The 14,876-nt window shown below is 36.8% G+C and overlaps 2 protein-coding genes across 8 annotated transcripts in view; both read left to right on the plus strand.

The window, feature by feature from the left end:
* The window catches only part of LOC118279920 (T-complex protein 1 subunit epsilon), a 324,585-nt gene that overhangs the window by 25,421 nt on the left and 284,288 nt on the right, over positions 1-14,876 (plus strand). The window lies entirely within an intron of this gene.
* The window catches only part of LOC118279722 (acyl-CoA-binding domain-containing protein 5), a 33,855-nt gene continuing 19,012 nt past the window's right edge, over positions 34-14,876 (plus strand). For 2 of the 3 annotated variants that reach the window (XM_050702406.1, XM_050702407.1), the window contains exon 1: positions 34-367. In XM_050702406.1, the coding sequence (XP_050558363.1) occupies positions 307-367 (61 nt within the window). In that variant the 5' untranslated portion in view covers positions 34-306. The remainder of the gene's footprint in view (positions 368-14,876) is intronic. The other variant, XM_050702408.1, reaches the window with a different exon arrangement.

Consider the following 14,876-nt stretch of genomic DNA (forward strand, 5'->3'; position numbering starts at 1 on the left):
CTTAACTTCATAAATTAATGTCAATAATGTCAAATCATTCATTTCATTTCGTTCGAAGGCGGTGGTATTCGTTCGTCGCAGTTTTTGTTCGTATTCATCGCTTTTCTTCATACATAAATACTTTCATTACAAATACGACACGGAGTGTACATTACAATCTAATTATCCACAGTGAATGTGTTGTAAGCATGTCGCTAATCGTGCAGTGATTCGGTGTAATTTAGACACTAAATTATCAAGTCCAAAGTGCGTGTTGTTTAAAATTTAATAATTTGTGTTTGTGATAATATTACATACGTGCCAAATATGTCTTTGGAAGATAAATTCAACGCTGCGGTCAACGTAATCCGGAGTTTACCGAAGAGCGGTGAGTTTTTTTTTAAGTTTATTTTTTTATTGCACTGTTGATCGATTAGTTGAGTTTATTCTGTTGTAAGGTTTAGTTACTACATAAAATTTATCGCGGTTAATCTCTTTCTAATGACACCAGAAATGAGATTATGCAAACGGTAATTATGATGCGTGTCGCACATTGTATGGTAATGTAAACATTAGTTAGCAAGTACACAGTTTCTATTATTTAGTTGCTATGGAGTTTGATTTTGATGATACGTAATAGGGGCCGATTTTAATTGCCAGTTTTTAATGCCTTCCTGTTCCATATTTGAAAGTATTTATTAGTATCTAGTCTTTTTACAAGAATAAAATGGCTATCTATGGATTAATATTTATTTTTTATTAAGAAAAATCTTAAATTTTTATCATTATCATTAGAAGACTAAATTTGGAGCTGTTGAAAAAATAATTCAATAGCAAGAAAGCAAGAAAAAGACAAAGGTCTAATAAGAAAAAAGTTAGGAACTTTATTCTTATCACAGATAAATAATTAGACCATATTTGATAAATAGTTATTTATTAGTATATTTATATTAAACTCTTAAAACAATACACATTAAAAATATTCATACCCAAATACATAACATTTCTTAAAGAAAAAAGTGATAAAGTGACCCTGATAAAGTGATCTTGTTCATGATAACAACTAGATTTTTAATTAATTTTTTTAATTATCACACATACCAACAACAGCTGGTTAATCCTAATTTAATCTCCTGATATAAAATGTTAATAGATAATATTAATTTATTTGTTATTAGTTTGTTATCAAACCTAATTAGATAAAATTATGGAATTTGATCTTCTTTTAATACAATTAATAATTAAAAAGTACAATATTTTGAACATCACCAATACTGTTTTTGTTCTAAATTAACTAAAAATCATGGTTTACTCAATTATAATTAATGGAGAAAAGTTCTACTGGTTTCGAGTCACAGAAGGACTATCCATCATGAGCAGCGAGCACAGATGCCTGTCATCAGTCGGCTTTGCGAAACTAGTAGAGCTTTTCTCCATTGATAATATGTGAGTGGACCATATTTTTAGTTAATTTAGTATGTCTCACAATAGTTATTATAAAAATACTTTTTGTTCTCATGAGTGAACCAATCAACAGACATTTAATTTTTTTTTAATTATTCATGAAAATGATATTTTAAGATAATTTATTTTTAAATTGTTGTTAACCTTGTGTAAAAATAGAATATGCCTAAAAGATGTAGAGGTAAATTTTACTTTGTGATTATTGCTATGAGAATAATCTTGTCAAGTAAATGGGGTAGGATTCCATATGAATTTAAAGTCCAAAATCATTACAACCATCAAGCATTCTGCTCTCTGATTGGCTAGCTCGAATAAACCAACCAATCAAAGCGCTGAACATACTCTATTGCACATATTGATAGCACACATCTTTCCATATAAAAAACATATCTTAGTTGAACCCATTTCCACCAGTGCTAAGCTATATGTACCAATGAATATGATTGATGGAAGCCAAACACATCCACAGCAACATAGCATAGCACATCTCTGGTGAAAAAGCATTAGCACCCTAATAAAGGGCAAGCCTATCTCCAAATAACAGACATGTTTACTGATAATTGAGATCCTGGAAAACACAATAATACTTTGCCCTACCTAAGAAGATAGTAAACAAACAATTATACACTCGAAAAACATAACCCTCCTTCTGGCGCAGTCGGGTAAATATGAACACAACAGCTATTTACTTCTGCAACCTTGCCATTTAACTATAAGCATTTAAAAGTAAAACTTGATTATCTAGTAATTGAAGGAAGTGTTCAAGTTTTGCCATAAAATGCAGGAAAATACGTACTTATGTATGATTTGTTTAATGGTGCCTGTTAATAAACTCAAGTATTTGTCTTTGGGGCCAGGCAGAAACCTTTCTATTTCTTCAATTAGCTACCATCACATTCATGCATTTATGTTTTTTTTTAATCACCCTATGAATTCTCCCGTGCGTCGTCCTGCTTTTCGGGCCGGAACCCCGGTAAAATCGCTAGGTAGTCCGCCGCTCCGGATCAAACATCAGCCCTACTAGGCCTCATCTGTGGTGGTCTGGTGGATCTCTAAGACGCGCGGGGACTGCGAGGCGCCGTACACACGGGTCTGGTTCTGGTCGAGCGGCGAGAAGTGATTCCCATGCTCGCCGTCTGCAGACCCGCATGCATTTATGCATACACATAAAATGTGTGATGGCATGTTAATTACCTATGCCTTTTTTGACAGCTTAGTTGATCGATACAAGCGACCAAGCGAGGCTACTCAGCATAGGGGAGCTGATTATGCTGAGTGAGTGAGTTCTGGCTCACAAAATAATGTGAAGCTCTTCTAATTTTCAGAAATTCTCAATAGGTAATACCTGTCTAGAAATTGATAAAATCTCTTCAATGTTTAGGTACTCGGAATATATCAATCAACAACCACTGGTAAAAGTAAAAATACCTATTTTAGGTATTAGAATGTATATTTTATGATAGTACCTTACTATTTTAACCATTTTTAGGGTTCCGTAGCCAAATGGCAAAAAACGGAACCCTTATAGATTCGTCATGTCTGTCTGTCCGTCTGTCCGTCCGTCCGTATGTCACAGCCATTTATTTCCGTAACTGTTGGGCCTACATAGTTGAAACTTTGTAGCTTGATGTATTTGGATAACCGCTACTCGAATTTTTAATAAAAAATATTAAATTTAAAAATTAAAGGGGGGCACTCCATACATGGAACTGATTAAAAAAATTTTTTTTTTCAGCTAACATATCCGTGATGGGTGTCTATGGATAGGTCTTTAAAAAAGACATAAGGGTTCCTAAAACCATTTTTCGTCAAAATCAATCGTTTGAAAGTTAGACGCCTCCAAAGTGGAAAAATTAGTGTCCCCCCCTCTAACTTTTAAAATAAGGGAGTGTGAATTCTAAAAAAAATATATGCTGTAGACTTTAGTGGAAACTACCAACGAAAATTGGTTTGAACGAGATATCATAATTAGTTTTTAAGAAATAAAATATTTTCAAAAACCGCAAATAACTATAACTTTGTCGTTCATACAAACACTATGCAAAACCAAGTTATTTTATATCTTTGATATTATGTCATCTACTTGCTGCTACGGAACCCTTCATGGGCGAGTCCGACTCGCACTTGGCCGGTTTTATTATTAATATTTCATTCATTAACATCGCCGTCGATCGGTAAGTAGACCTTCAACGCAACTGTTTCTTTCCCAACCATCATTATCTATATACTGAACGCGATAACTATTGAAAAATACATTTAAGTAGTTATTTACAAGGACTTTCTTTTTATACGCCCTTTATTCCGCTTAGAAATTAATATAATACTTTACCTATAATTTTATTATAACTTTCGTGAGACATACTAAAGCATTCCGTGACACACGACGCGGCGATTGTCGCGCTGCTACTGATGAATATGAGCCTCTAGCGTGGCTTGAAACTAGTCGAGTTCCTCGTCAAACAGTTACGTGAATAAGCCGATAACATAATAATTGATACTTTACCTATCTCCAGAACCAAGCTTTGTGTCATCTTGCTTGCAACTCGCGGTTGCAAACAATTTGAATTTTCAATACATCATCATTGCCTCTTCTACGAGGGTTGCCACTATCTCCTCGCTTGGCAGGTCGGAGATCGTAGTCGCTACCACACAACTGATACTTTTTTTTTAGGGGAAAAAATCATCCAATGACTGCTCCCGCCTTGGGCGAGGCGAGAGGGAGTGTCAGACTCTTACTGGCTAAAAACCACCCAGTTCGTACTCCTGCTTTTCAAGCCGGAGCCCCGGTAAACCCGCTAGGTAGTCCGCAGCTTCGGAACTAAAGTAACTACTATATTAGTATCTTAGTTCCAATTGAAAAATTTTTAAAAAAAAAAAAAAAAAAAAAAAAAAAAAAAAAAAAAAAAAAATTTTTCAATTGGAACTAAGATACTAATATAGTAGTTGAAGATACTAATTGAAAAAATGAATGGTAGATGTCGCCACTATCGTTTTTGGGGCTTTCGACAGTAGTTTCGGTTCTTCAAAGCAATTATTTCTAATTGACCATCGTCGTAAACGAGTATGACCGTAATTAACTACCTTCATTCTACGTATAGGTACTAGGAAAGGAAAGGAAAGTGATTGCATAATCACTTTTCACTATGTTCATGAGCGGCACAACAAAATGTATGTGTTTAACGTACATTCAAAAACGGATTACTGTTAGTTAAGTAAAATAAATGGCTGTGTTAAACGATGTCAGTAGTGAAATTATCGTAAGCACGCCGCTTGTATGAACAGCAAAGATGTGTTAGGCTACGTTGCTGTGGATGTGTTTGGCTTCCACCAATCATATTCATAGGTACATATAGTTTAGCAATGGTGGAAAGGGACTCAGCTTAACTATATTTGTTTTATATGGAAAGATGCGTGCTATGGATGTTGTGCTTTGGATAGCTTGCCTACTATCGATACATCGCATACTCGAGCTGCGCATCTTTTTCGCACAGCTACATCCTGACCTGAACCTTCATTTTTATTATCAAATTAGTAGGCAAATAAGCAGATACATCACGTGATGGTAAGCGATTACGAGTTGTAAGCCGTAAGGCCCCAGCCCAGTATCATTCCACAGTTTTACTGTGTGCGGCAGAATAATCGTGAAAAACGCACAACTTTTGATCTCTAACCAACCCGCTTGCCTCACTTTGATGGTTATAGTAACCCCGACTTTATGTAAAGGACCATAGTCCTACAGTGGACTGTCAGAGGCTCAAGATATACATAGTAGGTACACTACAAGTGTAAAAGGCATTTTGTGATGCATTCTTTGTTATTCTCAACGGAAGAAAGGTGTAAAGTTTAAAGATAGTTATTATGAATGCTTCGAACACAATGAAACAAAACAATCAATGTTATTACACGATAAACGGTTTATACTAAGCGGCTAACGAGTGATAAAGTTATCTTCGAGATAAATACTATACTTAAATACCTAATTATCATAATTTACATCGGACAAATGTACTCGATTAGTAGCAGTTATTTAAATCCTTAACGTAAAAAAGGGGTATTATGAAATGCTTCTGAAGTAATTGAACGGGTTAGTCATATGTATGTATGTATGATCATAGATATGTTTTATAAAAGTCAAATTAGTGGATTATGAGCTGCAACCAGCTTCTTCAGACTGGTAGGTAGTCTCAAAGAGCCATCAGATCACCACAAATGGGGCCCAGTAGGACTAATGCCTGATCCGAAGCTGCGGATTTCCTAGCGGGTTTACCGGGGCTCCGGCTCTAAAAGCAGCAGTAGGAACCATGGTTTTTAGTCGGAAAGAGTTTGACGCCTCGCCCAAGGCGGGAGAAGTCAGTGGATAATTCTCCTTGTTTACAACAAGCTTGTGAACGAGTGAGCTGATTCAATTTTATGACATGAACAGAGAGTCTTAAAATAAAGGTATCCTTTTCTTTCAAATCACTACTCCTACTCACCCCTGCGTCGTAAACGTTGTTTCGCTAACATGAATACCTTGTAACTTAATCGATAATGTCATCTCTCTTTTTTATCAAAATTAGTTTAGCTCTTTAGGCGTTTGCAGCCAACAAACAAATGAACAAGACAGTTTCTACATCTTATAGACTACGGAACTAAGTTAGTTCATCGTTTCCACCTGCCATTGTTACCGTGGGAGCAACAGACACAATGCTTATGCAAATAGGTAGCAGGACACGACTGCATATTGTGAAAACAACTCATTTACTTATTATGAATTTCTTTGATGTCACTACATAACTAAGTAGTATAAAACAAAGACGTTTTCTCTGTCCCTTTGTATGCTTAAATCTTTAAAACTACGCAACTTTTTTTAACAGATAGAGTGATTCAGGAGGACGGTTTATATCCTCTGCTTAGCTCCTATTGGTCATAGCGTGATGTTTTATAGCCTTCCTCGATAAATGCTCTAAGACAACAACAAAAATAATTATTCAAATCGGACCAGTAGTTCTGGAGATAAGCGCGTTCAAACAAACAAACTCTTCAGCTTTATAATATTGGTATAGATATGTATATCCGGTAACCTACCATTACACCCATGCGAAGCTAGGGCGGGTCGCTAGTTAGGCCGGCTCCACATGTTGGTCCCAACGCTCGTACCAACGTTGGACTGCAAACTCGGTGAGGCGTACACACGTTGGCTAATAAACTAGTTCTATCCCGTCAACGCCAATGTGAAGATGTCCGATACAGAAATCGAAACTGCTCTGAGCGCGTTTATAGTAATGATGAGTGCACATTTATATTTGTTATGTCCAAGCCGGTGACGATTTTGTGGATGAGAAAGCCATTCTCGCTCGACGTATGCACTCGCTGCGTGTTGTAACAGAACTGAGCAAAGCGCCAACGTGTGGACAGATCGCGAGCGTTGGCGCAGATTCCTTTGATGAAACCGACACGAGCCGGCCAACTACCAACGCTCGCCCTAACGTTGGGACCAATGCCATTTTCTAGATCCACACGTTGGATGAATAGCGTTGGGGCCAATATTGGGGCCAACGTGTGGAGCCGGCGTTAGTAATATGTCAAGTCTGTTGTCTTTTGTTGAGCTGTTTCCTACTGTTTTATGTGATAGGTGCGTTTGTGAAAGAAATGCAGATGTACCTAACTAATGTCATATCCAGGTGCAACCCTGATGCTGACCACATTTCTCAGACATGAGGGAACGACCAGAGAGAGAGTGATTAAACGAGTAAAACCGCGGATAAAATCAATTGCAGGGATAATAATTGAGCACACATTTAATTTAAAATCAAAAGATTGGTATTTTCGTATTTGGATTTGTTTGATCATTGGTATTGTCAGGGTATTTTAAGTCAATAAGATTTTTGTTTTTTATCTTTTTAATGAATTTGTACATGTAAATGTTTAATTACGATAAAGGAATCATTAATATCCGCCCAGCCGTTCTCGAGATATGAACTATCAGACTTTTACAGATACAAAATTAAGGTTATGTAAGTAATGTATGCAACCGTTTTTTAATTAGTTTTTTGGTTTTAAATTATATGTTATCTTATGTAATAGATACATTAGCGTATAGGTAATTAAGTTCATGTCGGATGCAACTAAGAGAATGGATCACATTAGTTCGAAAAAATTGAGATCAAACTGAATGCATTTTTAATGTATCCGAACGCGTCATTCTATTTTTTTTGCTCTATGTAAATGGCGGACATTTTAGAATGTGAATTTAAAAGTTTAAACGTCTGGGTAGTTATTTGTTTTTTTTATTAGATTTTATGATTATTAAAATGAAAGGTAATTGCTATAGTTTGGTATTAGCAAGATAATTATATTAGATAGAAATAATATTATTGCTAAATTAAACATTATGTTTTTCGGCTTAGTTGCTCATGTAATTATTTGACGAGGAACTCGACTGGTTTCAAGGCATGCTTACTTAAGGCTCACTCTAGGTTTAGGGTGTTTCTCCACTAGAGATGTGCTATGTCACTATGCTACTAAGATGTAATAGTTAGTTAACTAAGTTGTGAAACTATGTTTCCTTTCACTGATACTAGACTATGTAGCTGTGTGAAGAAGATGCCCAGCTCGAGTAGTTATGCGATATTTCGACAATAGGGAAGCCATCCATAGCACACATTTTACTATTTAAAAAGCATACTTTAGATAAACCGTTTTTCCCCAGTGTTAAGCTATGTGTACCAATAAATATGATTGGTGGAAGCCAAACGTATCTACAGCAACGTAGCATAGCACATCTCTGGTGGAAAAGTACCCATAACCCGCCTCTGACAATAGATGTGATGTTACGTTGTAACTACAGTCCACAAAAAATTGTTTGTAGCAGTAAACAGTTATTTAAATACAATCAGAGCGAGACAATCTCCTTGTTTTGTTATTTGTGAGTGTAATTATTTTTTGCAAGCGATAACCTTGATAGTTTTGGGTAAATGTATTGTAATCATATTATTTTTATTGTAATCATTCTTCTGATGATAAAATATTTAGTTCAGTTGTTCCCAAAGTTCTCTGGAATACGACTTATCTAAATCAAGTTTCTAAAGTCACCACTCACCAATATGAATAATAAAATACATAAAGGTTGGTTACTATGTCTTTATAAACAAATTAAAAAAAATACACAGTTGCACGTCTGTCATCCCTTTTAGAGAATTAAATTAGTTATGTATGTAGCACAAAAAAAAAACGATAAATTAAAAAACTAGAGACAGTTTCAAAGTTTCTATAAACGTCAGAACGTACGTCAGAGGGTTAAAAAAAACAACAGCTAATGACGTCTTCAGTCCACCGGGTCGATGCCTACTCAATGGAATATTACCCGGTCTCGGCATCGAAGCGGCTACCTTTCGAACCAGTTCCGTATCTAGGTGAATGGTTTAGATATATCAATTTTTCTACCATTCATGTTTGACATACATTTTTTCATAGTTAAAGAGCTTAGCTTTGTGTTCCCTTAGAATTTTGGAATATTCACTAAAAATCACAGTTTATCCATGTATACTTGTTAACGGAGAAAAGCTCTACTAGTTTCGAGTCACAGAGGGACTCTTCATCATGAGCAGCGTGCGTAGACGCGGCGACGTCGCGTTCCCGTGGGATAAAAAGCCTATCCTATCACCAAAGTCAGCTCATACCCTGTCTGTATACCAAATTTCATCAAAATCCGTTCAGTAGTTTCAGAGTGATTGAAGGACAAACATCCAAACAAACAAACTTTCACATTTATAATATTCGTGTGAATCTTTCTCTAAGAAATCTACAGTAGTTTTGACTATCGTCAGTCATGAATGGAAAATAAAAGAGAAGAAATATAATCTCTCAAGTTTCGCCATTATAATTTGCAAATAAAACAAACAAAAACGTTTATGAAAGTCGGTAGTCTTTTACTAGTTACTCATCCGAAGTTTAGATTATTATATGAGCAAACTAGATTATCTAATCAAATTGCAGTATCCTTTCACAGTTTTTGTTGTCTGTCTTCGTACAAAAAAAAGTTTCTTTGGGAAAGTTGTATGTAATCATGAGTACGATCACATGTCTAAATATCGTTCACTAATTACCAGTCAGCCTATATAATACAAAATTACCTACTTACAAATGGAAGAATTTAACCAACATAGAATTCATGTACTGCCAACCTTTGATCTTTGATCGAAACGTTCGTCATTTAGTGGTTACACATACAATGATAAGTTTCTGTAATTTATGTAAATTAACTTCTATAGTTACCTATAAACGTAACTGTTTGTTTGTTTGTCCAACATAAAGTTAAAATGTGTGTGTTGTTTGTGAAGTCAGATACATTTCGAGAGCTGGTTCTTCTTTCTGCCCTTATCCCAAACAATCTGATACAATTTCTAAGGCATAAGTGTGGCAGAGCCATGCTTCACCATGAACCGGAGTGATACCACGGCCTCACTGAAAACCGACGTGAAACAACGCTTGCGTTGTGTTTCGTTGTGTAAGTGAGGTTACCGGAGGCCCAATTACCCCTTTCCCAATCTTTCCAATCCCGATTCCCCAACAACTCTTAAATTCCTAACCCCCAAAAGACCGGCAACACATTTGTAACGCTTCTGGTGTTTCGGGTGTCCATGGACGGCGGCGATTGTTTACCGTTAGATGATCTGTCTACTTTTTTACCGGCAATAATATCATAAAGAATATGGTTAGGCGGATCACCTAATAGTAACCAGTCGCCGCAGTCGACCAATTACCAGTATTGCCTTTTGTTAAGGATTTGGGGATTTGCTACTTCAGGGTCTCCGGTAACCGCACAGACACAGCGAAACACAACGCTATCTATCCGAAAGATAGACTCAATACCTAAGTTTTGTACGCGAACAAAGTGCGTAGCTATAGCAGTTCTTATACGTATACTGACAAGTCATTGTACCAACTTATTATGTACTGCAACCAGTAATTAGATTACCTAGGTACCGACCGTTGTTTACTTGCACGCTTGGGTTAGTAGGTATATAGTAAATACTGTCTATACTCTATATGATTGCATACAAGTCAATGACCGAGCGTTCATAGTTCAGTCCGTTCGTTCTATTTTGTTCAGTTAGGTTGCAATGGAGTTTGGCTTCAAGGGATTTTCTTATTTATGGATGATGTAATAATATTTGATAATAGTTAGTTGGACTATGTCATAGCCCCCGTAGGTCGTGGGGTTGTAAGCGATTCTGCCAAGAAAGCGGTCTTTTTTTTTTGAGGGGGAAAATCATCGTATACTACTTCTCCCGTCTTAGGCGAGGCGAGAGGGAGTGTCAGATTCGTACTGACTAAAAACCACCCCGTTCCTACTCCTGCTTTTCGAGCCGGAGCCCCGGTAAACCCGTTAGGTAGCCCGCAGCTCTGGAAGAGGTCTCAAGCTGGGTTCTATGCGGACTACCTCCGGAGCTGCTGATTGGTCAGCGGCTCCGGACGTAACGAACCAACCAATCAGAAACAAGAGCGCCTTAGGGGTATTTCAGACACGCCTCGTTTCGATTTCGTTAAACGTACTAAGGGCATTTCTGATTGGTTGGTTCATTAGAGCCGGCCAATCAGAGCACTAAACGCAGTCCCATTTTCAAACGTAAAACAAACTCGTACTAAGCCCTGTCTGCTCTACTTATCCCAAAAAAAGAAGTAATAATTTTATTTTGATACAATTTCAACTAACATTCTGTGTTCCATTCTAAGCATATAGTTACGTAGTCGTAAATGCAATGCCAAATAATACACATTTTGTAAGCAAGATGTACATTAGTGTTGTGCAAGCCCCCAGCTATTTCTTGTGTATTTAATGTTGTGTACGTGTGCAGGGCTATTCTGTAGCCACATAGTAACATGGTTGTTAGTTGGAGAAAGGGTAAATTATGTGATTAGATTTAAACTAGTTTATGCTTGTTATGTTATTCGTTTTTGTTATAACTATGGTTTTTGTTATAGAAATAAAAGAGATTATCGTCTATTATCATGCACTTTGTGTGAACAGAACTTTAAATAGGTCCTTCAAACTTTTAAGAAAAGAGCATGCTACTTTTTAAAAGGCAGGCAACTTGTGGCTCCTGTGGTGTTGTGGGTCTTCATGGGCGGCGCTGATCACTTGCCATCAGGTGATTCGTCTGCTCGTTTGCCACCTATTCCATAAAAAAAAAACCTTTAAAATATCAATAAATAAAAGTCTGTCATGGAACCTAAAAAAGTATGCAAAGTGGAAGTGCCCTGTAGAATCTGCCCAAAACAATATGTACAAAAAAAAAAAAAACAATCTGTTCCTCAAGCTCCTTCGGAGAACTTCGGCAATTTTCGTCAACCCTCGGCAGTGCTATCCATAGCCTGGCTCTTAAACGATATTTTTTACGATCATCTGTTTCAGATAAAGTTCAAATAAAATCGAAAGTGGTTGCAACCAGTTTGTGTTTATTTCTTACCAGTTATAACCGGTTTCGTTATGCGATATTTATACTAAATACTTCGTATTATATTTTCAATGCATATATTGATGTTTGTAACTATTTTTTATGGTAAAGGAACGCGTGTGCGAGCTAAATTAGACTTTGTTGCTTAGTGGAAACAGTCGCTATTTCAACTAGATGTTTCGCGGAGTTGTGCTTTTGTAGTATACTGTGTCTTCAAGCAAAAAGGTTTCATATACCTACCCTTTCATTTCTAAAGATATGTAAATTCATTTCGTCTGTCTATGTTTAGTTAACTTAAATTATTATAAAGAGGATTTTGTTTGTCTACAAAAAACATACTCCGAAACTGCTGAACCGATTTTATAACACTTTTACCATTAGAAAGCTTAGTTTTTATACCGTTTATGACATAACAACGACCATTAGGACCATGTTAATTAACAAAATTAGTAATAAAAGCTTGGTTTTAGCGAAAAATATCCTTATTCACCCACAATTAAGATCTAGATTGCCAAAACTCTGATGTCGCAATGAAGACCCAATTTTGATCACCGTGTTACACCATAAAAGGACAGGTTCTCTCAAAAATGGCGTTACAGAAATCAAGTTTTTCTCAATCAGTCCAATGGTAATTATGTCATTTGTGGGCCGGTGTACCAGAAACCGCAAATTACTATAATTTCGGTTGTGGCAGCTGGTAAGCAGTAACTACGGCTGATTACAAGTTCTCAAGGACATCCTTAACTGGATGGGTTGCCCTTTCTATAATAGAATTTATTTTTATGATATAAGCCGGTAAACGAGCAGACGGATCACCTGATGGTAAGCAATCGCCGCCGCTCAAAGACACCTGAAACACCAGAGGCGTTACAAGTGCGTTGCTGGTCTTTTTGGGGTTAGGAATTTAAGGGTTGTTGGGGAATCAGGGATTAGGAAGATTGGGAAAGGGGATAATTGGGCTTCTGGTAATCTCCTGCCCGCGACAGTCGCCGCGTCGTGTGTCGCGGAATGCTGATCATGAATATGAGCCTCTAGTTTGGCTTGAAACTAGTCGAGTTCCTTGTCAAATAATTACGCGATTAAGCCGAAAAACATAATAATTAGTTTTAAAAACTGCAATTTCAACTTCGTGTAGTTATTTTAACCTATATTGCTGGTCTATCTATATAGAAAATCCCATCTAAATCCATCTAGCAGTTTCTGCATTTATAGACCGATCAGTCCATCTGCATAAACTATCGCGTCTTGTTACGAGGATGTACCTCCATTGCAATAGTGTCTTCAAGTGCACACACTAAGGATGACGTCATAACTGCCAATTAGCATATACTCGAGAATGTGACGTCATTCTTTAGTCCTTGCGTCTGCGCTGTATCCCTGTCAATACTTATTTGTTTGTCTTTAACAAACAAATATTCTATGAATAGTAGTTACCTATTTTATAGGAAAAATATACTTTGTTTATCTTGTTAGCACGCTCTTGACAGTAAGGTCGTGGTCATGATTTTTACCTGCCACTCGGTTCCTTTGATTGCCTTCCTCGATAAATGCAAGCAACACAAAAAGATTTTTTCAAATCGGTGCAGTAGCTCCAGAGATAAGCGCGTTCTAACAAACAAATTCAAAGATAGATAGAAGAAGAAGATTAGTCATCTTATACTGCCCCAGTGGTTCGAAGGTTGTGCAGGAGGCACTTGAGGAAACACGAAGGTGTGAGAAATTCGGATTAAGCATTATTGAGTTAGTGTGCAGGTAGTGCACCCCTATTGCTGAGACAATCATAATTAGTAGTCGTAGTGGCCCGGAGGTTTAGGACGCCCGCTTAAACCTCGTTTCGGAACCTACCAACGGCAGGTACCATTGTGACTTCTTCCAAGTTATAATTATGTTCTAAGATTATTTACACCAATGGCTAACGGTGAAGGAAAACATGGTGAGAAAAGCTGGGCTTATAATTTCTAAAGTAATAAGTTTGAAATCGCCAACCCTTCTTGGTTAATGTTCAAACCTTCTTCGTGTGAGAAGAGGCCTTTGGTCAGTAGTGGCCACTTATAGGCTGTTAATGATGATGATGATGAATATAACTAGTCTCTTCAGGGAATAAAAGGTATGTGTTGATTTTATGTGGAATATTTTAATGCTTTTATGTCCAATTTGGTTAAGATTTTTTACTTGACTCAAAATACCGAGAACCGAGAGCCTACAGAAGTAAAGGTAATATTTCACACGATAATTAATTATGAAGTAGCAGTAAATAATTCAAAAGTAACTTTATTGTATGTTAATAAGGTCAGATTTAATGTGTCTACATATTTTAAAATATTCAAATGAGTCGACTTAACCCGAGACCTTGAAGATTTTTCGTTCTCACCCATTTTCTACACTAGCGCCACCTACTTAATGCAGATTGCACGGAAAAAGGGCCATATGATGATATGACCCAATGCGATGGTTCTAAAACCATGGTTTTTATGTCTACAAAGAGGCACCAGAATAAATACTAGTGTTGATTACGTCACTAATTGTTGTTTCGGGTCTTGGTGTCATGTGTATGTGAAATTGTATGTTTGTAAACGCACCCACGACACAGGAGAAAATCTAAATGTGGGGCAACGTTCTTTTTAAAAAAGAAAAAAAAGAAAAGAAAGAAAAAGATGTAACATTATCCTAGTACCAAAGTCCCAATGCCCAAGATACGGGCTTGCCTAGTTTAGGGCCAATGTAAAGAGGCTTGATTTCTTGTACTATAAATGTGACTAGCTTTTGCCCGCGACTTCGTCCGCGTGGTTGTGTTAGTGGTTGGTGGTCAAAATTAATACGCCTTCTACCCTTTTTATTCGCTATATAAAAAGTGTCCTATGTTCTTTCGTTCCCCATTAAGTGTCTAAATACAAAGTTTCACTGTAACAGCTTTAAAAATGACGAATTTCCATATGAACCTTCACCCCCCCCCTTTTTAGATAGATAGATAAAACCATTCTCCCCTATTTATTT

This window comes from Spodoptera frugiperda, chromosome 22 (genome assembly GCF_023101765.2).
Source record: "Spodoptera frugiperda isolate SF20-4 chromosome 22, AGI-APGP_CSIRO_Sfru_2.0, whole genome shotgun sequence".
Lineage (NCBI taxonomy): Eukaryota > Metazoa > Arthropoda > Insecta > Lepidoptera > Noctuidae > Spodoptera > Spodoptera frugiperda.